Below are 27087 nucleotides of genomic sequence, written 5' to 3'. Positions count from 1 at the left end.
GCGTGTTCGCCCGCCCGCCCCGGCGACTTCAGTGGAGTCGGGTAGGCGAGCCGGTGGGCGGGGCCGAGCCATTGTTCCGCGGCGGCGGGAGCCCCCCACGCTCGGCGGGGAGGGAGGCGGTGCTGCGGCGGCCCCTCTCCTCCCGACCCCACGGCTGCAGCCACGTCTCCCTCCCACGTGGCTCTGGAGTGGGCAGGCGGGATGGAGTTGCGCGTAGTGGTCGCCCCCGTGGCTTCCTCACGGTATCCTGTGAAACTTCCCCGGTACCCACCCATTCGCGAAGTGCCGGGGGGCCAGTCCGGGCCTGGTACCCACCCCCATTCCCGGGCCGGGTCCGCTCCCTCTTCCGGAGAGCTAGCTCCCGAGTCCTCCGAGGCCGCGGGGTGCCGGGCAGAGGCCCAGCGGCCGGTCGGAGAGAAGCCGAGGAGAAAGGGAGGGGAGGGGGAGCGCGGAGCTCGCGGCAGAGGGAACAGCAGATTGCGCCGAGCCAATGGCAACGGCAGGACGAGGTGGCACCAAATTCCCTTCGGCCAATGACGCGCCAGAGTCTACAGAACCATTAGCATTTCCCCAGGGGCAGGGGCAGGGGCCGGGGCTGCGGCGGCCGAGCCGCGGTGTGTCTGCAGCATCCAGTTTTGGCGTCTCCAGCCCCCTGCGCGCCACGGCTTCTGTCTCCTCCCCCTCCCGCCCATGTGGGGCTCCCGCGGCGAGCCAACTCTGCGCACTTTGCCCCTTGTTGGCAGCGAATAAAAGGGGTCACAGGAAATACGGGACACGGTCACCCACTGCCAGCCCTAGCCTTTAAATCCCTAGCCCGGGGAGATCCAGGCAGAGCGTGTTGGGTCTGGTCACGGATCCAGAGCGCGAGGCACCCAGAAAGGTTCCGAGTGCGGCGCAGCTGATCGTCGTGCAAAAGCGGACTCCGGAGCCGAGTGTCCGCTCCGCGCCGACTGCCCGGAACTCCGCTCCGCAGTCTCAGTCCTGGGAAAGTGATCCCGGCGTCCGAGAGCCCAGATGCCGGCCCACTTGCTGCAGGAGGAGGTGAGCTTCCAAGCAATGGCCCCCAGACCGCGGGGTGGCCGGCGCTGGGTGGGCTTCTAGGGGAGGGTTGGTGGAAGGAGAGTTGAGAGCCTCGCGGAAGGCATAGCCATCTTTTGCTAGTTGCACTGCCTTTAATTCTTTGGAAATATGGATTGCAATTTGGGGACGTGATTTCCCCTAACTTTCGTTTCTTCGGCTTTGATGAGAAATTCGGTGGTGTGGGTACCTTTATGTGTGTGTGCTTGCGGATTCTCCTTTGTGTGTGTGGAGGGGTGCGAGTGTTTTACCCTTCTGACTGTTGCCCCTTCACCTTGAGGTTTCACGCCCCTGCTCAATCGATCTGCGATCTGCGCAGTTCCTGAACTTCCTCCTCTCTCTTTGGAAAAGAGTTCGCTCTCTGTAACCTGGGCTCTGGAGCAGGGTCTGTACTCAGCTCCTCCCCCAGCCCGAGGCTACTGGCCCCTGCTACCTCCACGTGTCTTCTCTTTCCTGACTTTCCGCTTCCTCTGCTTTTCAGATCTCTAGCTCCTACACTACCACCACCACCATCACAGCGCCTCCCTCCAGAGTCTTGCAGAATGGAGAAGGCAAGTTGGAGAAAATTCCACTGTACTTGGAAGAAGACATTCGCCCTGAAATGAAAGATGACATCTATGACCCAAGCTACAAGGACCAAGATGGTCCAAAGCCCAAGCTTGAATATGTTTGGAGAAACATCATCCTTATGGGTCTGCTACACTTGGGAGCCCTGATCGGGATCACCATGATCCCTTCCTGCAAGCTCTACACCTGTCTCTGGGGTAAGAGGTTCCTTGTTCTCCTGACCCAGCCTCTCTCCATTGTTAATAAAGCAGGAGCCTACAGAGAATACAGAAACCTGCCTCTCCAGGTCCAGGTTGTCCTGCCATGTCTTTTTGATCCCCTGAAATGCTGGGTGGGCTGAGAACAGAATCTAGGGAGATTGGAATGCAGGCGAATGAATTCTGGGAGTCTCTTAGTTTGACTGTTGGGGAAGGAGACCTGAGACTGTGTGCTGTGAGCTTTGAAGTTGAGGAGACCTGGAGACCTGATCCAGAGAACCAGCTTTCCCTGAGAAAGCTTTTCTGTTTGAGTCACTACTGTGCCAGCATGTCCTGGCAGCCACAAAAGAATCCAGGCTCCTACCTGAGGCATGGGAATGGAGACTACACCAGTGACGTGAGGGGCTACAGACTGAGCACAGTGGCCCAGAAAAAGAAAATGCTCAGGCAGAGAACAGCAGGGGAGCAGAGGGTACCCACACTGTGATTTAGCACTGACCCATTGGCCTCCCCAGACTTCTTTGTTACACAGAAAGATGAAGAAGGTTCCTGTATAAGCCAAGATCCATGAATGTGTGGCTCTGTAAGTCCTTCTAGATCTCAAGAAAGTTACAAGTGCACCCAACAACATGTTCTTGAATGAAATAAGGTTAAAGAGATGTTCCAAGTGTCAGTCCCCATTTAACCTGTTCCTTCCCCTCTCTCCTGGTGCCAAGACATTTCTCCTTGCCAGGAACAGCCAGGTCTGGCCAGGAAAGAGAGCAGCCCGGCCTTAGGCTGTCTCAGGGAGGCAGAAGGTTTTCCATTTGTCTCTGAGCTGCCCTCAGCTCAGCGCTCTCGGGATCCATGGGGCTGGGCTGACAGCAGGACCTTCCCCAGTACACCCATGTGCTTTGTGGCCATTTTCACCCCTGCACCGTAAGCTGGAAATGGGAAGGGGAAAACAGGGAGCTTGAAAGACTCAGGGTGTCCAAGTGAGTTCTCTTTGAGGTAGGTGAACCAGAACTCCCTCTCTAGGAACAACGTTGGGACTTCCAGGGCTGAGTGTGGAGGTGCTGGCTGACAGCTGTCCTCTCTGGGGTGGGGAGGAGGGGCAGGTGCGAGAGCTGGTAGGCCAAGCTAGCTGGTTCTCCCAGGATCGCTTAGGTCTACAGGTGGTGGAATCCAGCCTCTGGGGCTCTGTCTGGGAAATCCTTTCATTCCTACAGTGAAAGGTGACTGCATAGGTCCCTTCTCTGGGAATCTCAGTATTTCTGGGTAGAAACAGGAAAATGGTAAGAGTTGGGAAGGAGGCTCCTTAGGTTACATGTATGCCATTGCTAGGGCAGGTCATGTGCAAAACATGTTCATCCACAGACCAAGAGGGACTCTGGGGGGGCAAGGGGGGTAGCGTTAGGGAATCTGTTCTCGAGCTCCTCTAACAACTCAGCAGAACCCTAACTGCATCCAGAGGAATCAAGAGCAATGTGAGGGTCCCGCCAGGACACTATGGAGTCTTCTGTCCACCTCTTCCCAATTCAGGAATCCTCACAGGTCATTTCATCACCACAAGCCCCAGCCAGTCTCCCCAGTCCTCCCTTGTGGGCCTCCTGAAACCAAGCTTGGTCAGCTTGCCTCTCCTGGGTCCTCTCCCTTGCCTGTGATTGCCAGGAGTGGACTGCTATTCCCAGTCCAACATTGTGCCTGCTACCTTTGGGTACCCTTCCCAGGGGGTGCGCAGTGCCTCTTGGGCAGAGAAACAGGGCAGGCAGAGGCCGCTTGGGGTGACTTTTCTCTCCTGTCCCTGAGTGTCCAAGTGAGTTCTCTTTGAGGTAGGTGAACCTCTGTGATAGATGACTTTGTTCATGGCATGACCAGCTAGATCATGGGAGTATCAGAGAACTATCTTAAGGAACAAGAGGAATTGGGGTCCCACTTTCTGAGTTTAGAAGCTTAGCTTCAGTTTTTGGTTCTATCCCTACGGACAGTATTTCCTTAGCCACTGTTGATTCCAGCATTGTGCTTGTCTTGGAGGATCCCTTAGGGTAGGGTAGGGCTCAAGGGGTGTCTCTGAGGACCCAAGGGCAAAATATTTTTAGGACTAAAGCATGAGATGTTGCTTAACCATCAGTTTGGACATTAATACAAGATGACTCACCAGCAATAGGCCTTCCCTTTGACAGGCCGAGAGGTGTCTACAAAAGGACGCGGGGTGAGCAGGGTACCATAGGGGTATCCTGGCGGTGTAGGGATTAAGCCTCCACTATCACGCTATCACCTCTGCTGCCTGAGTTCGATCCCGGCCAGGGAGCTGACCCACATGGCGCAGCAGACCTCTCCTGTCTCGCCCACTGCTCCCCTCAGCAGTGAACTTCGTCTATCTGCCTGTTCTGCTTCCCACTCTGTCTCTAGTGAATCCTCTCACTGCTCCCCTCAGCAGTGAACTTCGTCTATCTGCCTGTTCTGCTTCCCACTCTGTCTCTAGTGAATCCTCTCACCTTCTTGCTCCCCAGTACTTTTAAGCAGATACTTTTTTTTTTTTTTTTTTTTTTTTTTAAGAAAGAAAGGGTCACTGGGTTCTTTCCCCAATTTCCCTGTTAATACTCAGATCTCAGGTAGTTTCTGAAAACTTGTAGCAGGCATCTGTGGCTCCAAACAAGCCTAGTAGCTTCCTTGTTTCTGTGCTGGGTGATTCTGCCCTCCTGCTCAAAAGCCAATTTTCTTCATGCTGATTAGCAACTCTGGCTCAGGCTGATACAGCATCCCGGGAGATAGCACAACATGGCTTGAGGCCAGTGACTCACTTGGGGTCCTAATCCTGGCCCAGACAGCCTGTGGACATAACTTTCTTTGGGACAGCCTGCACCCTTGGCTCTCCCATAGGAAGACTAGGAATGGGGTGGAGTGGGGGGGCCAGGGAGGTGGGGCTAGTTAGGAAACTGGTTTCTATGGCCAGAGAAGAACACAGGACAATTTGTTACAATGTGTGGTATCTCCAACTGCAACAAGTTCTGTGACCACTGAGGAGCTATTGTTTCTAGCTGTTTCCCTAGGAATGAAACATTGTCAATAGTCACTGCTCCTCCAAGGCCCCTGCCTCCTAGAGCTACTGACCAGAGGGAGCTCGCTGGACCCAGCAGCCCTTTGCACACTTAGAGGTGGTGTCTGGCAGCTCCCGAGCCTGCTGGCCTGCAGGAAGTTGAGGCAAGACAATGTTGGGTGCTCCAGCAACAGCCTCATCCCACTGTGGCCTAGAATTAGCTAGAGGGAGTAAGGTTGACAGGGAGTGGCAAAGAAGAGACACAGGAACTGTGTACATATCTGGGAAGGCGGATGGTGTCGCTGGAATATGAAAAACCTGGTTTCGAGTCATGGCTCCATTTTTTCCTTGCTGTGTGACCACAGATAAACACTTAACTCCCTGAGCATCTTTTCTTCAACTGCAAACAAAGCATTAAACCCCATTTAAGGCATTCAGTGAGTCAACCCACAGGAGATATAGTACAGGTGGTAAAGAACAATGAACGTGGCTCCCAAAAGTATTAGGTGAATCAGAGAATGTAAAGTCCTTGGCAAAGCTTAAGGTACTGCAGCTCTGACTTACCTGAAGGGCAGACCTGCCCCCCCCCACTTCCCCCAGGTGGCACACTGCCTGCTAAAAGATTGGAAGGCTTTTGTATCTGTTGGTAAGTGGACACATTTCTAGACCCCTTAGTGCCCCCCAAGAACCCAGGGTCCCTTGTGCGGGTCAGTGCCTAGACCATCCTGGCAGCCCTACCTACCCCTTGCGTAGGGGTTCTAAGTTCGGCAGGAGTAGTCTGTGGACCTGAAACCAGACCGGAGAGGTTAGGTGAGGGTCCAGCATCTGGATGATACCCTCAAGACTGGCAAAGGCAAGTGGCTAGGTGGTGAGAGTCGTGTTTTCTGTCCTGCATGTCTGAAGCTCCTGGAACTCCTTAGCTTATTCCAATCCCCAGGTCAAGAGGATGCGAGACACTATTTCTCAACAGGTATCCCTGGAATTCAGGGTGTAACAAGATTCTCACCCCCAGGCCAGGCCAAAGGAAACACAGACTCTAACATGAGACCACCCTGTGGCAGGCCCCCCGACTGTGAGTCTAATCGCTGACACTGTCTCCCCTGCAGCGTTTCTCTACTATTTGATCAGTGCCCTGGGCATAACAGCGGGAGCTCATCGCCTGTGGAGTCACCGAACTTACAAAGCTCGGCTGCCCCTGCGACTCTTTTTGATCGTGGCCAACACGATGGCATTCCAGGTAAGAAGGCACCTCCGCAGCTCCCCTCTGTCAGGGATCCAGGGCAGAATGGAGGAGGTCAGGGCCCAAGAGGAGTGACAGCTGCATAGACACTTGCTTTGCTCTTAACTGCCACTCAAGTACAGGCCCTAAAGTTCATAAGGCAAGGGGTTATTTCCGAGTAACTGGAAAAGGGATATAGGAAATACTCTCTTATATGATATTTTAAATCCCGAAGCCCTTCCCGTTATCACATTATCTTGCTGTTGTGGTCTTGCATCCCAGGAGCCACAGTGCATCAGCCAGGAATTAACTTCAGTTTCCCGGGCAGACATCCATTATCCAGACACATACACAGAGCACTGTTCTGAGCACTTGATCGTGATGACCTCATTAAAGACAGCAATTTAGGAGGCAGGAGCTTTATTATGGCTATTTTAAAGAGGAGGAAACTGGAGGCCCGCCTCATGGCCTATGGGTTAAGTCTCAGCACTATCACCACTCCAGTCTGACTTCGATCCCTGGCCAGGGAGCTGACCCACATGGCACAGCAGACCTCTCCTCTCTGGCCTGCTCCCTCAGCAGTGTATTTCAGTAGATCCACCTGTTCTGCTCCCACTCTGTCTCTGGGGAATCTTCGTACACACACGCCCCCGCCCATGTACCTCTGGCCTATACCTCAGTTCTTTGCATGTGTAAATAAATAAATACATCTTTAAAAAAATAAATAAAGATGAGGAAACTTGTCACTGACAGGTTAGGTAGATAAACATTGTAGCCTTATCTTGGGCTAACCAGGCTAAGTCAAATTTTGAGGTCTGTTGAGGCAAAAAGTATGTAGCAGAGATACATTGGGAATTGGGAAGGGGAGCTCATAGTTGGGTTCATCTTGGGCCAGAGAAGAGAGTGGGCAGTCAAGTTGGTCCTCTTCTTCATGTCAGTATTCCAAGTACTTACCATAGTTGCACCATAGTTGCATCATCACCTCTGCCGTAGCACTTTATACCTTGAAGATTCCTGATGTCCTGTAGAATAAAGGGAAGGAAGAGATATTGGCACATGTTTCAGGGGTAGGATGAGTCATCTGGAACTGTGGTCAAGATCTCCATTTACATGCTTGGTCTTGTTGAGGTGTCCAAGCTAACTTTTGCCAAGACATCAGCTGGAGCTCCTGCTGGATGCATATCCCAGCTAGACCCCAGGGCACAGGACTTTGTATTCTCCGTGCCAAGGCATTCAGATAGCCTGTGAGGGCTGAAAGTTTCTTACTTGAAGAATTGCATTATGCTTTGCTTTTCTTTAAAGATTTATTTATACATACACAACTGGGGTATTGGCCAGAAGTGTGGGGAGGTGGTGAGAGGATTCACCAGAGACAGGGTGGGGAGTAGAACAGGTGGATCTACTGAACTATACTGCTGAGGGGAGCAGTGGGTGGGTCAGGAGTGGCCTGCCATGTGGGTTGCCACCCTGGCTGGGGATCAAACTCATGCTGCAGTGGCTACAATAGCTTCACAGTGCTGTGCTTTAACCCTTTGCGCCACCAGGCCCTGCATCATGCTTTTCTAATGAGACTATCTAAGTTCTGTGTGATTCGCCGCCATCCTCCCCACCATATAACCTCCAAGAAGCAGTTAGTTCTATTCTGGTGCTCCTGGGACTTTTCCACTTAGGTTTTAGTGGCAACTCCATGACTCTTCCTTCGTAGCTCTGACCCCCTGGTGTTTTTTTTTTGAAGTTGGACAAAAAACCATGGGATCTTGCTGACTGTCCTTTGGATTCCTCCAATCTAAGAAGGTGTCTCTCCTCAGACCTATGTTGTTATTCTCTGTTCCCCCAGAATGACGTTTTTGAGTGGGCCCGAGATCACCGTGTACACCACAAGTTTTCAGAAACAGATGCTGATCCTCATAATTCCCGGCGTGGCTTTTTCTTTTCCCATGTGGGTTGGCTACTTGTACGCAAGCACCCAGCTGTCAAAGAGAAGGGTGGTTTGCTGGATTTGTCTGACCTAAAAGCCGAGAAGCTGGTGATGTTCCAGAGGCGGTAAGTGAAGTAGCGATGATGGAATGGGGTGAGGGGGAGGACTGGTGTTGAGGAATTTTCTCCAGTGATTTAAAATATAAGCTAAATAAGACATTCTGCATATTCAAAATCATAACTTAGAACCTCATCTTTTAACAGCCTAGAGGTTCACGGTTACAAAGAATTCTTTGTTAGCTATCTTATTTAAACCAATTAAATTCAACATGTTTGTTGACCTAGGATAGTCATGGATACAAAGATGAATGTGTCAGAGCTCTTACCTTGAATAATTCCTAGCTTATGGGGGTGGCAAATTTATGATTAACAAGGCAAAATACTTTCCATAAGATGAGAGGCACATTCCCCCGTGGAGGGGAAATGACGACAGGGAAGGGTTTGTGAAGAAAGCAGCCTTCGTCTACCAGTGGATGGAGATGTTCACAGGTGTGTATGGGGAGGGGCAGTGCGAACAGAAAGAACTGATGAGCTGAAGCATGTTCCAGCAATAGAGTCCCTTTGCTTAAGTATAGGGTGTGGTAGGAAAGAAGACCAGAAAGGGAGCCTGATGCTGTTCTTAAAAGTACACTTGGGTTTAATTCAATAGACAACAGGAAACTGGAGTTTTCTGAGTAGGACTGTGATGTGGTTGGAGCTGTGATTTGGAAAGATCACTCTTGGGGCAGGTCAAAGGAACCATGAATCCAGCCAAAGAGATGAGAGTCAGGACCAGGAGTTAGGAAGTAACAGGATCTCTGCCAGCAAAGCGGTGGCAGGAATGGAAAGGAGTTGGGCGCAGGGAATACCAATGAGTTGGCCGATGAAGAGATGTAGGCAATCAGCTCCCTTGGAATGGCAATGGCCCGGTCTGCATTCGAGAGAGAAAAATGGGCCAAGGGCTTCCGGAGAGACAGAGACCTGCAGGCGGTCAAGGACATGCAATGTGCCTCTGAAGGCAACGAAGAGCAAGGCTGAGAGGGTGGCGAGCAGGACTGGGGGGGCAAGACTCAACGCACTGCAAAGACACTAACAGGAAGGAGAAAGGCGCCCAGAGCAGGATGGGAAAACTGTGGAAGGAGAGCCCAGCTTAATTAGTTGATGACCTGGACCGTCCCAGTTTCCCCAACATGGCATTAATGCTATCATTAAAAAAAAACAAAAACAAAGGATTTAAGAATCAGGAGCAGGCCTTCCAGGCCTTGTTCCAATAGTTCCTAGTGGTAGGGAATCCTCGAAAAGTCTAACCTCTCACTAGCTCTAAGAAGTGAGATAGTAACACAAAGCCACAAGAGCGTCCCACCCCATGGTGTCTGGCCATCCGCTGCCACGCTGCGTTCATAAGGTTGAGGAGACATCCAGGGGCAAGTGAGGCCGGTCTGGGAGCCCTGCCCCCGGGACTCAGCCTGCGACCTCTCACAGGTACTACAAATCCGCAGTCCTGCTGATGTGCTTCATTCTGCCCACGCTGGTGCCCTGCTATTTCTGGAACGAGACTTTTCTGAACAGCTTGTACGTGGCCACTTTCTTGCGTTACGCCGTCGTGCTTAACGCCACCTGGCTGGTGAACAGCGCTGCCCATATGTACGGCTATCGGCCTTATGACAAGAACATCAACCCCCGAGAGAACATCCTGGTTTCACTGGGAGCTGTGGGTAAGTCAGTTGAAAAAGGACAGTTCAGAAATAACAACGCCTCTGAGTCCAGGTTCTGAGACAATCCCCAGCTGCTACGCGCAATAAGCCCCTCTGCGTTTTCCTTTTCCCAGTGACCTCTGGACTGACCTGCAGTCCAGGTCAGGGGATACAGAAGTAAGTCATCTTGGTGGCCGATAAGCCTAGTGTTTCATATTGAAAGATGTAATATAAGATGTAGACTGACTTGCTAAGGTTTGGTTCAGTCAGCTTTTTATCTGCACACTACTCAGATAGGCTATATTTGAAGTCTGTGCCAGGATGTGTTGCCTGGTGATGCCAATGTGAAGGATGTCGAAGCCTGGTACTGCGAAGGTCTTTTACTGTCACCTGTTTGTCCTCATTCAGTGTCAGTAGCCAGAATCTTAAGACAACAGGGTCTTACCATCTTCTCCATTCATTTATTGTCTTTCTTTTCAACGCAGTGTAGACCTTGACTAAATTTTCCTAAGTAGATGTAGTGGCCTCTTCTTTCTCACCAGTGATCAGAGCTGTGGTCATCCAGGATTCCTGGGTGGGCTGCAGTTTGTATGTCTGCTTATGTCTGCACCTCGGTCTAGCACTCACTTTTTTTTTCTCTGTAGCCTCAACCCTGACAGGCCTGACTTCTGTGCCCTGGGCATTTGTACCCTATCTCTCTAACTCGGGACTCAGACATCTCTCTCCCTCTCAGGCATCTTCTTACATTGCCCATGTTCTTACCTGAGTGATGCTTGAAATAACTCACCTAGGCTATAGACATCTGAGATTTTCAGAGAGATGGAAGTTTCTAGAATGAGTTCTGTCCTGTAAGTGGACCTAGAGAGCTTCCCCAGCTCCAGCCCCTTTATGACATCAGTCCAGGGCGGCTGCCTCTACCACACTTGGTCCCAGTCATCCATTCTCCATTCCTGCTGCCCTCCTCATTCATCTCCACTCTTTGTTTCCTTCAGTTTGGTTTCCTGCCTTTCTACTCTTTGTCTTATTGAATTACCTCCCCTACAGTCACATGCTCATCTCCTCTGCCAAGGTTGACCTCCTCCCTTGAGCCTTTCATGGGCTGTCTCTCACTGTCCCAGTTGCAAAGTCTTGTCCTTCCACCCTCTGGCCCTCCCCTTTTTCTTCTTTGGCTCTGGGTGTGTCTGATTCAGTTTTAAATCTGATTAAGTATAGGCCTGGTCAGGTTATACAGAGCCTAGCTGCAAAGCTATTTATGAAAATTAGTAATCCTCTCAGTACCTTTAGCCTTGGGGTGATCCTGCCCTCCTACTCAGTTCACACTATGGATAATCAGGTGTCACAGGGAGAGGGCATACCTGGAGATGCCCTGGATGGTGTCATTTGCTCTGTAGGACTTCCTTAGCCTGCTTGTTATTAATACCATCACTCTCTGCTGGGGTGCTTTTATCTTCAAAGGACTCAACTTGCTCTTTTATTAGTCATTACTAGCTATTTTGGCCCAGCTTTACCCCAGCCTCCTAAGGGTCATCGTTGTTGTTACTGACTGTGGTTCAGAAAGAAACCTCCTGCCAAGGATCAGAGAACTCGCTGTCTGTGGAGTTCCAGGGCTTTTCCGATTACAGAATTTACCCTGACTGTGGAACTTCTTTGCTTTCCCTCTGTCTGGTGAATGCATTGTTTACCTCAGAATCTCAGGGGTTAGAGAGAAGATGGACACATGTTCTTATCCCCTCAGAGAGCTTCTGCTTTATCAGCATGTCCCCACACTGGATGAAAGCGTAAAGAATTAGAAGCCAGAGCACTGCATTCTGAGTTGATAGTGGCTGAGAAAGTCAGGCCCCTGGCGGGCTTCCTTTCTTCTGCCTTTTGACTGTTGGTCCGGAGCTCCAGGAAACACAGCAGAAGCTCCTGTTCTATCTAGATGATCTGCTCTCCCACCCTAACAAATGCACATACACAGCCTTTAGGATGCTGGAATTGTCAAATCTAAAATCCATTCCCAAGCAGTAACAGTTTCTCTTTAGACATCTTATCCTCTGCAACTGCTGGTTCTCTTCCCACAAAGACTCCCAGAAAGCGAGGGGTGACCAGGGTTTCCCCAGTCATTTCTGAAGATGACTCTGAAATCTCTTGGGCTCAGCGTAGAAGAAACTGGCTTCATTCAACAACAGAAGTTTCTCCTTGGCCCCAGGGACTCCGCTGGGTCACCTGCGTGGACAGCAGGAAGACAACAAGCCACAGGGTAGCTTCATGATGTTCGTTCTCCTTGCTTTTGTTTCAGGAGAGGGCTTCCATAACTACCACCACACCTTCCCCTATGACTACTCCGCCAGTGAGTACCGCTGGCACATCAACTTCACCACATTCTTCATCGACTGCATGGCTGCCATCGGTCTGGCTTATGACCGGAAGAAGGTATCGAAGGCCGCCGTCTTGGCCAGGATTAAGAGAACTGGAGATGGAATCTTCAAAAGTGGCTGAGTTTTGGATCCTTCAGGGTTCTTTTCTGAAAGCCAGCCAGGCAGAGTTTTAATGTTCTGTTTATTAACTACTGAATAATGCTACCAGGATGCTAAAGATGATGTTAACCTATCCAGTACAGTATTCTTTTAAAATGCAAAAGTATTGAAAGCCAACAACTCTGCCTTCATCATGCTAAGCTGATATTCTTCTTCTCTCTCTTAGTCCCATTTTCCTTCTCTTTGTTTTATTCCTATCACCTTTCTTTCTCTTCCCCCTCACTGCCTCCCGGGCAAGTAGCTAGTCAGTCATTGGTGGGTGTCCGGCTTCCAAAGCTTAGACAACCTTTCTGTAGTCCCAAGCAAGTGAGTCTTGCTCCAGATAACTCTTCCCTTGAGCTGTTCTGAGCTTTAAGGTAGGTGACTCAAGCTAGAGAAATGACAAATCTTTTGGGAAGGCCCCTGTTCATTACCTTCACCCCAGGCTCTTGCCAAATGGGTTGGAAAAATAACCATTTGGAATGAAGCTTTTAAACAGGTAAATTGCCAGGGGAGAGAGTTGGCATGCATGGTTTGATTGGTAAGTAAGGATGGGGTGAGGTGGGAAACAAGGCAGAAACCTCCCACTGTGATCAGACACACGACTGCCTGCATGACAAGGACTTAAAGCCCCTCCTCACTACCCGCCCCCCCCCCAAAAAAAGCCCTCCCACCCTCACAACCAGCCCCCCACACTTCCTTTCTTTCTTCACTGAGTAAGGAATGGCCATGGAGCTCAGCAGGGCTGAAACAAAAAAACAAGTCTCAATGTCCCAATATAATTTAGGCTGGGGATAAAGAAGTAGTATTGTTTGAAGCAAAATTGGTCTATGTTGGGAAGGCCTGTTTTTTTGTTTTTAAATGACAGGAAGATTTCTTACTTCACATAACAAGAAGTCTTGAGGTTGGGTTTTTTCCAGAATTGGTGAATCCAGCAGCATCTTTCTCCTCTGCCATCTGTGGGAAGCCAGTGAGTTCCCCTCCTAGTAACCTAGTAAGAAGGTGGTTGCAGCATTTCCAGACAAGAAAGAACTACATTGGTGGTGTGGTGGTGAACATAGCAACTTTCCAAAAAAGGAGGAGTTTTTAGAGCTGGGTCAAACATCAATGTACAGACACATATACTTAGTTGGGACTATTAAAGTACTTCAGAGTATTTTCCTCGGACGTGTAGGGCTTGAAGAAATGGAAGGTGAGAAGGAGCTAGGCAGGTTGTCTACTTTCCCCTCACTGCTGACAGAGATGGAGAGATTGAGGACAGCATCTGTGGGCAGTTCCTGAGCGATGGCCTTCCAGATGGGGCTCTGGGCACTCTGCCGGGGCGCCAGAGGTCACAGCCTAGTAACTGGGTGCCCTGATAGGTGAACAGGTTATACGAGCAGGTTAGATGTCAGAGTCCTTCATTAATTCCAGTTTCCCCTTGGGGTAAGGAAGAGCTTCTGCCCGTGGTTTCAGCCCTTTCGCTCATCCTTCCGTGTTAACATCTAGCCGAAAGCATGGGCTGCCGGTGGGCAGGGGACGGGGACTCTCTTGACGACGCTGACTGTTGACTCCTGACTCTCCCCTGACCATGGCTCCTATTGATTCTCTCCCCTGGTGTTTGCTTCTTCCTCTGGACAGGTGGCCTCCCCGTGTCCTGTGGGGGTGAAGGCTGTCCAGGCAGAATGCTCAGGTCGCTGAGCTACTTAGCTGAGCTGGCTGCCCCTTGCACTGGCCTTCTGGGTCTCCACCTATACCCTAGGCTCCCCTGCCACACTGATGACTCAAGACAAGGCTGGCAAACCCTACGAGCAGCATCCTTGGCTCGGAGAGACATTCTCACGAGGCCTAGCCACACCAAATCCTTGCGCTGTGCCAGTGAGTCAGTCATGGAGCAAAAGAGGGTTTGTTTTCAGCTTCCTTTGTCTGGGCCAGAACCGGAGAGCATGCTGAATGCCTCCTGCTTGCTCAGTAAGCTTCTTGCCCAGTCTGAGTCAGTGCTTGCAGCTGACAGTGCAGTGTCGGTAGCAGTCAAGGGGAGCCCAGTCGTTGCGGGGAAGCACAAGAAGCAAAGGCAGGTTCTAAGTGCCTCACTCAGTAGGAGGCCCCATTCCCTAGAACCAGGACGTACTGCAAAGCTTTGGCTGAGACTTAGGATCTGAGGTGCCGTGAACATTGCTGAATAGCATCTCTGTTCAGCAAACAAACCGGCATTCCCTGCACCACAGCTTAGGGCAGACAGTAGTGTAGAAGAGGTCTGAAAACACCCTTGGCCTTTGGAGAACACTAACCCGTTGCGTTGCTGTACCTCCTTGTCAGTCCAGAAGCCTGGCTTTATTTCTGTGGGAAATGCCTGGCGTCACATGCTGTGTCTGCTGTCCAGCCTGATGGTGGAAGGGAGCAGGGCCCTCCTTTAGTAATGGAGCAGATAGAGGATTAGCCTGGACGAAAGTCATTCCTGGCCAGTGAGCTATGCCCTCTTGCTAGAACAGAATCTAATGGGGGAAGGCTGTAGTTTCGATCTGCTGACCTGTGTGCCTACCCCTTGGAGATGTCTGTTGGGTGGTTTTAATTCCACGAGTCATCAGATGCCTGCTTTATAATTTATGATCAAAAACAACTTTATCTTTCTGTCCTAATGGTGTTCCGTGGATCTGATCCATACCATGACTCCCGCACAAGGTTGAAGGGGATCTTCAGGCTGAGGGGCCCAGTGTGGTGTGGATGTGTTAGTTGGGGGTGGGGGATGTCTGTCGATTGAGGAACACTTTTTTTTCAAGATTCTAAAGATAAATTCAAATGACAGGTGAATGCTCCAGAAACTCAGAGCTGATCTATTCTGAATTTCTAACAACAGTCCTCGCTTCGTGGGTGTGCTGACCACTTCTTTGGGTGCCTTACATCTTTTCTAATCAGTGTTGCATATGAGCCTGCCCTCATCTCCTCCTCGCTCCCCCCACCCCCACCCCCGTGGAGTGCTTCGCACCTGAGAGCCTGCAGACGTGGCTGGTAGACAGGGGGCCTGGCTGGAGAATTACTGGGATAGCTTTGGTAGGATTCCCTTCTGGGCTTCATTTTGAAAACTTTTCTTAGGGCTGTTTTTTATTCAGTGCCCACAATGGATGGAGGGTGAAAGTAATTTGAATGTATTTGGTTTATAATTTTTTTTTTAGATTAAAAGATGGCTGTAGCATTTAAAATGGAAACTTTTTCTCCTTGATTTGCTGGTATCCTGAGTGTATTCTCTGTACATGTCGATCAAATGGGTCAGGATGAAAGGTTCAAGAAAGCAAGTTGTCAATGTTAGTGGGTGGCTAACGGCCAGGGCCTCTCCTACCACTGTGTCACTGACTTGCTACATGACCCTCGGCAAGTCACTTAACTATAATGTGCCTCAGTTTTCCTTCTGTTAAAATGGGGATAATAATACTGACCTACCTCAAAGGGCAGTTTTGAGGCGTGACTAATGCTTTTTATAAAGCATTTTGGGATCCTTCAGCAGAGGAATTCTCATAAGTCCTGAGTATTTTTATAGTAGCTGTGTCCACCGAGAATTGTGTCCACCATGAACCAAGTGTCTCAGTGGCTATCCGTACATGTGGTTCTTCTCTCCAAGAGATTGAATTCATTGGATGACTGGTGGATAAGTAGCCATGCAGAATTTGAGAATGCATAAACTCGTTGCCATGGAAACATACACAGGATACCTTTCCCTTGACTGGGTGGGATTTTCCCCTTTTTATGTGGGACAGTAGTTATTTGTGACCTAAGAATAATTTTGGAATAATTTCTATTAATATCAACTCTGAAGCTAGTTGTACTGATCTGAGATTGTGTTTGTTCATAATAAAAGTGAAGTGAATCTGACTCAGTGTGTCAGTTTTTTTGGTTGTGATTCAAAGTCTCCTGGGACTCGGCTTTTATGGTCCCCTGCCTTAGCCATGTCCTGTTCCTATACCTTTAAGAGTAAAAAGGGAGGAGATGTTACAGTGGTTGACTCATGCCCCAGTAACAGGCCCTGCCCTTCCGAAGGGTAACTTTAGGTTAAACTGGGAGTCCTGGCAGCAGGAAACCAGGAGTCTGCTGCCATGAGGTCAAACGCATTCACACCAGCTGGCATCTTGACCCTGGAGAAATGCCAGGTCTCCTGTGTATCCCGTGGTCACATGGACCCGAGACAGAGAGAGGAGAGCAGCAGGAGAGGCACACAGGGAAAGAGGTTCTTTACCTGGCGGCAGCACAGTCCAGGACATTCCTAAGTGTATCCCTTCAGGGGCTGACGTGGCTTCCCAAAAATGCTGACTGACAACAGCAGGAAGAAAAGGGAAAACAATCCTAGGAAAGGCTGGTGAACTCCTGGGTTAGATGGGCCTCGGGTCTCAGGGTAGCCAAGGCTCTAGCTTTTATTGCTTTTCCAGAGAATCCTCAGGTGGAAAAGGGACAGCTGGTTGTAGCACCATCTTCTACATGCACCACCTGGAAACGACCTGGCCCACCTGGGCTTCTCGACTCCCCCAAAACAATTCCCTCAATTTCTGATCTAAGGTTGCCTTCACCTGGGACAAAAAGCAAGACTCAGTAATTTGAGCATCCAAATTCAACCCTGTAGTCCTACGGATACCTTGGCCAGCCTTGGTAGCTTTACTGGGTGGTAGTGTCCTTCATATCTGGCTTCCCACTCCTTTTTTGTTTGAAATGTTCTGCTGGGCAACTTTTTCAGTTGTTCTCTGACTTCCCTGTTCTTTCCAAGTTCCTGCTTTGTTTCCTGTTAACGGTCATCCAATGTAAACAATTTTTCCTCACTCTTCTTTTCTTCCCTTGGCTGGCCTCCCTCGTATCAAATATTGCTATGTTTTCTCCATAGCAATTGTGTCTTATATGGTTGTTATTTTGACATGGGGCTGTTTTCTACTCCTATCGCAAATGTACGCTGGAAGAAGGGAGAAAGCTCTTGAGTCTGATCAATATTTTCAGTTGTATTTAAGACTGAGAAAGGGAATAAGTAATGAACTTACTTGTGAAGGTGAGTTAAAATACAGCTCCTTGAGAGCAAAACAGCAAACTATTATTTTTTGACAGGGTGTGTAAGAAGATATGAAGGAAATAAGATTCTTTTTAAGAACCGAGATTTAACCATAGGCAAAGGAATAAAAAGTATGATAACAGTGGAAAAGATAGCCACCAGGTTTTGTCCTTTTCTCTAAAGGAAAAAAACCGGGGTAGTTCCCAAAAATGTCCCCTGTGCAGAAAAAGAAGCAAAGACATCTATAATGAGAGAAATAAAACTATTTCATATGCAGATGACATATAAATCCACACAAATGATTGTTAATATATTTAGAAAGGTCACAAGATTATAAGACCAATAAGCAAAAACCAATTGAATTTCTATAAACTAGCAATGAATAATCTGCAAAGAATTACATTTATAACAATAATAAAAATATGTAGGAATAAATCTCACAACAAAGACACATGCCTAAGAATGACATAAACTATAAAATGTTATTAAAAGAAAGACTAAGTAAATGGAAAGAAATTTCATTGCTTATTATGGATTGGAAGATTTAACATTGGTGAGTTAGTAGTATTCCCCAAATTGACCTAGATACATATGGTCCTCATCAAAATTCCAATTATTTTTTCAAAAACAAATTGTAAGCTAATCCTTAAAACTCATGGAAATTTAAGGAAGCCAAAATAGTCTTCATGAACTTGAAAAAAGCTCAATTGGGGAGCCCAACTGATTTAAGAAATTACTTCAGAGTCAGTAATTGAGACAGTGTGATACTGACATATGACAGACATACTGATCCACTGAATAGAATTCAGAGTATAACAATAAGCCCAGATGTTGACAAAGGTGTCTAGGTAACTCAACAATGGTGCTGGGACAAGTGGGTAGCCATGTGCAAAAGCCAAGAAAAGCCATGGCTCATGACCAAGCATCGTAGACAAATATTAACTCTGTGAAATAGCTAAAATTAAAACTCTTAGGAGAGAACAAAGGTATAAACTGCTATAACAATCTAATCCTAGATTGCCTGACATCAAAAGAAAAAAATGGTTTTAACAGCATCAAAATTAAAAATTGCTTTAAAATTTTTAAAAATTAAAAAAAAAATGCTTCAAAAATATCAAGAAACTAAAAAACCACAAGGTAGAGAAAATCTTTGGAAATCATTTATGAGGTAAGAGATTGATAGCCACAACATAAAAGAAACTCTTACAAACTAATAAAAAGATAACTCAATTTAAAAATAGGCAAAGTATTTATTTAAATAGACTTTGAGGATACACAAGAACACAAGTGAGCAATAAGCACATGAAAATAGGTTAAAATTATTAGCAATCAAGGAAATGCAAATCAGAAACACACAAAGACCGCTTCACACTCACTATGATGGCTATAATCCAAGACAGTTGTTGGTGAGAAGAAAGAGGAATTGAACTCCTCTTACATTGTGCGGATCTAAAATCATGTAGCTGCTTCAGAAAATAGTTGGCAGTCCCCCAAAAAGTTAGATGGAATTACCATATAACCCAGCAATTCTATTCCTAGGTCTATACCCAGGAGAACTGAAAACACAGGTCCACAAAACACCATATACATGAATATGCTCAAGTGCTTTATATACTATAGATTAGCCAAAACATAGAAAGAGCCAAAATGTTCATTAAGAGGTAATGAAACACAATGTGGTATTACCATATAATGGAATATTACTCAACCACTAAAGAAAATAACGTACTGATACCTCAACCACATGGGCGGACTATGAAAACATCCTAAGGGGAAGAAGTCCAGCACAAAAGACCACATATTCTGTGACTACGTACATGTCCAGAACAGGCGTATCTAGAGTCAGAAAGCAAATTGGAGAGCGACTGCCAGTCCCCATGGGATTTTGCCAGGGGCGGGGGGAGGGGGGGCAGTGTGATGAAAATATCCAAACAATAGATGGTGGTGATGGCTGCAAAACTCTGAATACACTAAAAACATTTGACCCTTACACTCGGAAGGGTAATTTTATGATATATGTAGTAACTCAAAGTGAGTATGAGAGAAAAGGACCTCTGTTTTAATGTGTTTGCCATTAAGTGTAGCTGAGATTCAAACCCAAACATGATCAAAGGAAGAACCCCATTTCCTCTCCATTCTTTCATGAGGTGGTCTCTACTTTCACACTACAACGAACAGACCCAGACCACGTGAGTAGGGCAACAGCTAGAAACAGAGAGCCTAGGGTCATTGTCTTACTAGACTACGTTCCTTGGGAAAACTCACATTCTGGGTTCTGTATGGTTAAATGTGTGGAGGCCAATGCACTAACACAAATCTAACATCCTGGTGGTGTGGGAAATCCAAGTTTCTGAGCCCAGCAGAACCTGGAGTCAAGCTGAAGACAGTGTTCCGTCAGCCGGGCACGGGCTAAGCTCGCTGGCACTTGCTGGTGCGTTATCTCACTGGCTCCGAAGCTACTGCTCTTTTCACCTCACCGTTGCTGATGAGGTAACTGAGTTCACTTGGAAGGAGAGTAGCTGTGAGACAGCGATTGTGCTCTAGAACAATGGCGAACCTCCTCTCTTTACTGGGTGTGGAACAGATGACAGACTGGATAAGCCCAGAGCGTGCAACTGTCACCTACTTCAGGATGTTCCCGGTGAATTCAGAGACCGGCCCAGATGGATTCAGTTGTTCAATTGGTGAAGAGTCAACCTGCAGCTGCGTCTTCTGGTTCTCTGTCCCCGGAGCGTCCACCTCCCTCTTCTTGTGACCCATTTTAACTCTCGGTCACACCTGAGCGTTGGTCTCCTCTCAGGCCACGGGGCATGGCTAACACTTCCTCTAGACTTTTCCAGATGACATGCTCCCATCTTGTCATGTTTGGAGGTCCTGAGGGGCACAAGACTTTTAGGAATGTCTTCTGCTGCACTAGATAAAATATTTCAACAATCACATGTCTGCTTTTAAGTTCTGTCTCCTTGATCAAATGAAATGTCAGAGAGAGTGGGAGTTATGTTCTGTGACCTCTAGTTAACTTTCTGAGTTGCAGGCAAAGTACGGATTCTTGTACACAGACTTTGGGACAAATGCCTCAGGCCTTAATTGCAGGCTCCGGGGTGCTGAGGTTCTATACTGGGGTTGCTGGCAGCAGAGCCTGCCCTTTTTGGGACCCAAGCCTGCCCCTCCCCCACCAGGCCCTGCCCAGCTGGCTACACCCAGGCCACAGGCAGCTCACAAAGGGAAGTGTGTGCTGTGCTGACTCACCCAGCCTCCCGCGAAGACTAAAAGCAGCTGGAGGGGTCAGAGGGGCCGCTCCCTCCTGGCCATGTCCCATGGGAGCAGTGAGTAGCCAGGCCATGCCAGTTTTAAACAACTTTGTGACCAGCAAGAGAAAATGAGCAAAGAGAGGAAAGTGAAAGTGAAAGGCTGCAGAGGGCACAGCCTTGCTTTCCCTGCAGCCCCTTCCCATTTCTTTCTTAGAGTTCTGAGTTCTGCACAACAGTAAGGATTCAGCCCTCCATACTAAAAGAACAAGGGGTGAATATATACATATATATCTCATATATATTATGTATGTGTATCTACTTCATTGAAGTATAATTCACATAAAAGTAATCATTTTAAGCTAACATACATCACTGGTACTTACACTCCCATTTAATATTGTGCCATCACCACCTCCATCTCTTTCCAAAACCCCTCATCACCCCAAAAGAAGGCTGTATTCATGAAATGGCCACCTCCTTCTCCCCTCCTTCCGGGCTCTGATCACCAACAAATGGTGATCAGAGCCCCTAAGACTTTATCTATCCAGGGTTTTTACAGAAATGGCATCCTATAATAATATGACTTGCTTTCTATGTCTAGCTTCCTTCTCTTTGCAAAATACTTTCGAGATTCATATACACACGTAGCATGTATCAGGAGGGAGACCTGTACTTTTTTATTACTGAGTAATATCCCACTGTGTGTATACTGTATACCACAACTGGCTTTGCTGTTTCTCTGTTGACCACCATTAACATGTTGGCTATTGTGAATACTGTTGCTACATATGTTTCCTGTGTGTAAACTAAGTTCCTATGTCCACTCATTTGGACAGATACCTAGAGGTAGAGTTGCTGGACAATACGTCAGTTCAAACTTTGACATTTGTGCAACGATCAAGCTGTTTTCCACAACGGCCATGCTATTTTGCTTTCGCACCAGCAACACGTGAGGGTCATCCTTTACTGTTGTTTTTTAGCTTCTCTATTGAGTTTACCCTCAGCCAGGGGGAGGGGCTAGGTCATGACCACACTGATACCCCCTTCACCCATGAGATGGTGACTCTCTTCTGTCTGCACCTTCATGCATCTCCCTGCCTAGTAAGTGCAAAGGGGACAAGGAGGTACAGGGAGAGAGAGAGAGGGAGGAGGGCGCCCCTAGGCCCGGCCAGCAGCAGAGGTGGGGCTGAGCTGAGCAGGGAAGGGTAAACAGATCATGGGTCCCAAGGTGAGGTGGGGAAGGGCCCCTCACTGGCAGGACGATGAGCACGTGGGGCGCAAGGAACCAAGTGAGTTTACAGCCCTGAGACCAGGAGGGGGGTCATCCTTTATTCTTAATGTGTGGCCACCCTTTCCTTGTTTCCTCCCTACTTTCAAGAAAGCCGCTCCACAGACTTGCCTGCCCCGGGACAGGGGGTGGGGGAAGCTGTATCTCTGATAACAAGACTAGCATCAGGAGAAGCTGAGCAGCAGGAATGGCTCTGGTATTCTGGTATTCGGCTGCTTCCACAGCTGGATTCTATGACCAGAACAGGCGAGGACAGGCTCCCCTCTCCGTGTGGCACACCCACGACAACCATTAATTTTACCCTATAAAACTACTCTCCCAGCACCCTCCAATACCTCCACCCTCACAGAGAACAGAGCTGAGTGCAGAAAAGCAGCAGCAGCCAGGCCTAGCTCAGACCTGCGAGTGGGTGTTTAACTTTCAACTCGAGCTAAGAGGCGCGAGATATAACCTTCAGCCTCGTCCTGCCCTGCCCCCCTGTTAGAGGGCCTGCTTGTCTGGGCCTGGTTGGTGGCAGACATGAATGGAGAGGAAGAGCCTCTCTCTCCACCCCCTCTCAGGGGTTACTGCCGGTCACGGAGCTATTTACATTTACAACAGCCCAACAGCGCCTGACCAGGCTGGGCCAATCGGCAGCCCCCAAGCTTGTCTGACTCTGTCTGCTCCAATCAGGAGGCGCTATCCTAACAGCCTCTCGCTCTTCTAATCACAGGTCGGCTGCCCCTTTTTTGGGGAGGGGAGTCGGGCTCAGAACTCGGCCCTCCTGGAACTCAGTCTGCCTTTCTCTGGAATGGGGAAAATTCCGCAATGGCCTCCAGGCCCGGGAGACGTCTGCACTGTACAACGTTAGAGTTTTACACAGGAATGGAGACCTGGTTCCTTGCCAGCACAGATCCAATCTTCTCGGCTGTGAAGAAGTGTAAAGAGATTTCAGCCTTCCTCACAGCCAGCTCCTTCCTCACTGAGGCCTGTCTGGGGGGCTCTTAATGCACAGCAGCCTTTGAGGTGTGGTGAGACCTTGCCAACCTGCTAAAAGGTAGCAGAGCTCTTTCCCCCCTCGTTTGTAATGGTGTAAACACCTACCATGTAAGCAAGGAACCAGCCACACAGACTAAAGACAGGGTAGAGAGTGAGTGTGCATCTTATCTCGGAAGCTGGAATGTGCCCCCTGACAGTTGTGACTGATGGAAGTAAGCAAGAAGGTGGAGGGCAGGGTGGAGAGGAGGTCTTGAGCGCCGCCCTGGTGTGTGGAGACTTCTGTAAACAGCCAGTGTTCTCAAGCAGGAGAGGGAGGCCCGGGATGAAAGGAGGACAAGATGAAGGGCTGGAACAGCAGTGAGGAGGTCTCAGTGTTATAGGGCACCCCAAATCTGTTAAGAGGACAGAATCTGTTATAGGACACCAAATCTGTTTCAGGACAACCCTGAAGCCCCCAAAACCTGCCTGTTCTAAGTGGGTTCTGCCATCCGCCGCAACAAGACAAAACATATAAAACTTTAATGGAAAGGGACTTTAATACAGTGAATATACAGTACGGAACACAAAGAATATAACTTCTAAATCAAACACCTGAAGTGACCCAACCCCTTGTGGGCAAAAGTCAACCCAAAAGGGATTGGCCCAAAGCAAGGCCTAAAAGCTGCCACTAGACTAAAGCACCTTCTGGCTGGGACCCATGGAAAAGGGTCAGAAATGGCCAGACAAATCTGGGAGGAAAAGAGCAACATCAAAATCAATATAAACACTGCCATAGTCACTCCCTACAGGTCTCTCACCCACATCTGCCTTAACTAATCCAGGGCCAGGAAACCAGCCCGGTTTCTTTATTACATACTTGCTGCTCCATGTGGCTTCCTCAGGTTTCCTCCTTCTCCATCCTGCTTCATTTCCTTCTTCTCCCTTCTCTTCTCTCCTTCTTCTGGGTGGGGCAGGGAACCTGGAACTTCCCTTTTTCCTAGGGACCACCCTGTTACATCAGGACCTAAAAGCGGGGATCATAATGGTGGAAATGGAGAGGAGGAGAGACATTTGGAGTGGAACCAACAGCACTTAATTGATTGGGTGTGTGAGAGGAGGGAGCAGAGGAGGCAAAGAGGGTTCTGAGGGCTGTATCCTGAGTGGCTGGAAGGCTAGCAAGCCCACTCACTGAAACAAGGATGAAAAAAGAGAAAGAGAAGCAGACTTTAGAAAGCAAGTAAGAACTCAGCTATTGACACTGGAGCTTGAGTCGCAAGGAAAGCATTCAGTAGGCAGCTGGGAAGAAGGACCCCGTGTTCCCAGAAGAAGAGAGATGAGATCCAAAGAGTTTATAATGAAATGAAGCTGGTCACTTAAGAAGGAATTATAGAGTAAGCATTATCAAGGACAGGTCTAGCACTTACTTATAGGACATAGCAAGATGGACTAAGTATCAGATAAGGAAAACAACTAAAATAGTATAATAGAAAACTTTAAAAATCATCCCAGGAGAAGGAGCTGCTATATAAAACTAGATATCTGACAAAAGGACATTATTTAATAAATTATGAAACACTCATTTAATGGAATACTATGCAGACATAAAAGTTACGTTATAAAATGATATAACTGCTATCAAAAGATGTTCAACACATCTTGTTAAAAGGAGCATTCAGGTTAAAAAATAATATGCGCAAAATTGTTTTATCTTTCAAGATCACATACACAACAGCAAAAAGGGAAATTTTCTTTATGGGTTTGCAATATGGCATCTGAAGTTGTAAGATAAACTTTGCATATTCTGTATATTCAACGCATTATTCTCTCTTTTGTTTTGAATATCCTAAGGGTGAGCGAACTCCTATACAGAAGCCCTAAACAGGTCCTTCCTTTACTGCTCCAGAAGGTGCTTGAAAGCTTTGACTCTAAGCCAATAGATGTCTAATGAAATCAATTTTACCATTGGCTGACTAATATAAGCAAGAGTAAAATTCCTATGGCATATTTCTTGTCACAAAACACCACCAGGGCCCTCCATGGTGGCACAAAGCACAGTACTATGAATCTATCTACAGCCACTGTAGCACGAGTTGGATCCCCAGCCAGGGAGCTGACCCACACCGCACAGCAGATCTCTCCTGTCTCACCTGCTGCTCCCCTCAGCAGTGTATGTGAGTCCATCTGCCTGTTCTGCTCCCCACTCTCTCTGATGAATCCTTTCACCCCCACACATCTGGCCTGTACCCCAGTTTGTATATGCATAAATAAAAAAGTCTTTAAAAACAAAACAAAACATCACCAAAGTTCTAAATCAAGTTCCCAAATACTTTAATGTTAAACAATCATTTGTATTCATTCATTTTCCCACCTGCTTGTTCTAGGTTGGTCACAAGTAGCCAGTTTCTCTTGCCAGCTCAGAGGGCAAGACAGAAGCCCATCCTGGACAAGATACCCTTCCATCAAAGGATACACACATACACACACACACACACACACACTCACACTGGGAAAACTTAGACATGCCAGTGAACCTAGCATGCACATCTATGGGCTGTGAGAGGAAACCGGAGTACTAGGAGAAAACCCAGACATGGGGGGAAAGTATAGACTCCACACAGACCTGGCCTTGGCTAGGAATCCATTCCCGCCCAATCTACTCCCCCGCCCCTATCATTATGATAAGGAAATGACATTGAACTAGATGATGTTACTCAAAGACTTGCTCTATCTTAACTGGGGTGGTAATTATATGGCTGTATAAATTAATAAAAATCCTCAAAGTATAATGCCTTAAAATAAGGTGGGACTGCTGATGGTTCCCTCTTCAGAACATTGTTCTGGGAATTAAATGACACTTGAGAGCATGAATGCCTGAAATAAAAGAAAGATTCTACTAGTGAGGCAGAGGGCAACCCAGGAGCACTGCATGGAGGAGGTGACACTGGAAGCAAGGTCCGGCAAGATTAGTAAAGACCACAGCTGGCCTGCCAGTAAAATAGAAAACAAAAGCCCTGAAACAAACAACCAAAAAAGCCTTGGAGTGGGTCCAGACAAAAAAAATTTGAAGAAACTGAGTAATTCAGGCCAAAAAAGAACACTTACAAAGGGACTTGGTAACACAATGGAATATTACTCAGCAACCAAAACAAATAAACACATGCCTTTTGCAGCAACATGGATAGAGCTGAAAAAGATCATGCTTAGTGAAATAAGCCAGGAAGAAAAGGAAAAATACCAGGTGATTTCACTCATAGCAGGAGTATAATAGAGCGGGCGAGAAAATAATAATAATAATAAACAGCTATATACCAGAGACATTTTGTGGGGGTAGAGTGGGGAATGGGATCAAAAACAGCAGAGGACGGAAGTGCATGGGACTATGGTGATGGCACATGGGTGATTTGGTGATGGGAAGCCCAAGGGGATTGCAACTGAGATGGAAAAATGCACAACATGATGTAAAAATAAACTATTACATTATTGAAAAAATATATGCCACAGAAGAAGAAATAAATCTGTCCCTGTTTCTCTAAGAGGGCTGGGTAAATGAGTGAGGTTCCATGGGAATGAGAGGATGGCTGAGTGGAGGCAGGAGGTGGCGTTAAGCACTTTGATTGGTCTACATCCACATCTACACATCTGTTCAGAGAGGTGGCTCCTCTCTGGGGTAAGATACGGACTAGATTACCTCTCCAGTTCCACCTAGTTTTAAGATGCCATGGTGAAATCCCTTCACCACAGGTGAAGTAGTTACGTTTTGTTGTTTTCTGTCTGTGGAATGGATGTCAATCAAGTGTCCTCAGATTGCCAGGAATATCCAACTCTTCAAGGTTTTAAGCACATCTATTTCAACTATCTTTATGATTTGGACTAGATGAGCTTAAAATGATCACATATGACTGATAACCACTCCTTACATTCTAAACTCAGTATCTGGAAAAAATTTGCTATTTGGTTTTACTATAAGTTATCATTCTATTTCATATCCATATGGTTCATTTTGTCATTCTATAGAAAAATGATTAGGAGTCAATAGGACTGAGTTTCAAGTAGTGGTTCCACTAATTAGTAGACATATAATTTGGGGAGAGTCATTTCACACAGAGGTTGTCAATATGTGATCCAGGGACCCCTAAAAACCACCCTTACCCTCCTTGCAGGGAGTTCAATTCACTTATAAGTGTTCTTGCCGGGACCTCCCTGGTGGCGCAGTGGGTTAATAAAGCACAGCACTAAGAAGCTAAAGCCATTTCAGTGCGAGTCCCATCCAAGACCCTGGAGGTCACCCACATGGTGCGGCAGACCTCTCCTGACTGGCCTGCTGCTCCCCTCAGCAGTATACGTCCTCAATCTGCCTGTTCT

The 27087-nt window shown here is 47.8% G+C and overlaps 1 protein-coding gene and 1 long non-coding RNA gene across 2 annotated transcripts; one reads left to right on the top strand and one right to left on the bottom strand.

The window, feature by feature from the left end:
* Positions 1-593: 593 nt before the first annotated feature.
* Positions 594-13339, top strand: SCD (stearoyl-CoA desaturase (delta-9-desaturase)). Its single transcript, XM_004680537.2, has 6 exons — positions 594-1041; positions 1559-1841; positions 5967-6097; positions 7917-8122; positions 9518-9750; positions 12011-13339. The coding sequence occupies exons 1-6, from the start codon at positions 1015-1017 to the stop codon at positions 12208-12210; spliced, it is 1080 nt and encodes a 359-aa protein (XP_004680594.1). The 5' UTR covers positions 594-1014; the 3' UTR covers positions 12211-13339.
* Positions 13340-18342: 5003 nt separating this feature from the next.
* LOC105853488 lies at positions 18343-23633 on the bottom strand. Its single transcript, XR_001145347.1, has 3 exons — positions 23603-23633; positions 22852-23138; positions 18343-20103 (listed from the first exon to the last, which is right to left on the bottom strand). It is a non-coding gene; the product is annotated as an uncharacterized LOC105853488 (long non-coding RNA).
* Between the last annotated feature and the right edge of the window lie 3454 nt (positions 23634-27087).

Source organism: Condylura cristata, unplaced genomic scaffold, assembly GCF_000260355.1.
Source record: "Condylura cristata isolate star-nosed mole 26May11 unplaced genomic scaffold, ConCri1.0 scaffold00011, whole genome shotgun sequence".
Lineage (NCBI taxonomy): Eukaryota > Metazoa > Chordata > Mammalia > Eulipotyphla > Talpidae > Condylura > Condylura cristata.
The sequence above is the reverse complement of the archived record's forward strand: the minus strand, read 5'-3'. Positions and strand labels throughout refer to the sequence as shown.

Excerpts from the sequence above, each read along its gene's own strand:
- SCD (XM_004680537.2), top strand. The coding sequence starts at position 1,015 with ATGCCGGCCCACTTGCTGCAGGAGGAG. Across the intron at positions 1,842-5,966 it reads GCTCTACACCTGTCTCTGGG|CGTTTCTCTACTATTTGATC; the intron begins GTAAGAGGTTCC and ends TCTCCCCTGCAG. Across the intron at positions 6,098-7,916 it reads CCAACACGATGGCATTCCAG|AATGACGTTTTTGAGTGGGC; the intron begins GTAAGAAGGCAC and ends CTGTTCCCCCAG.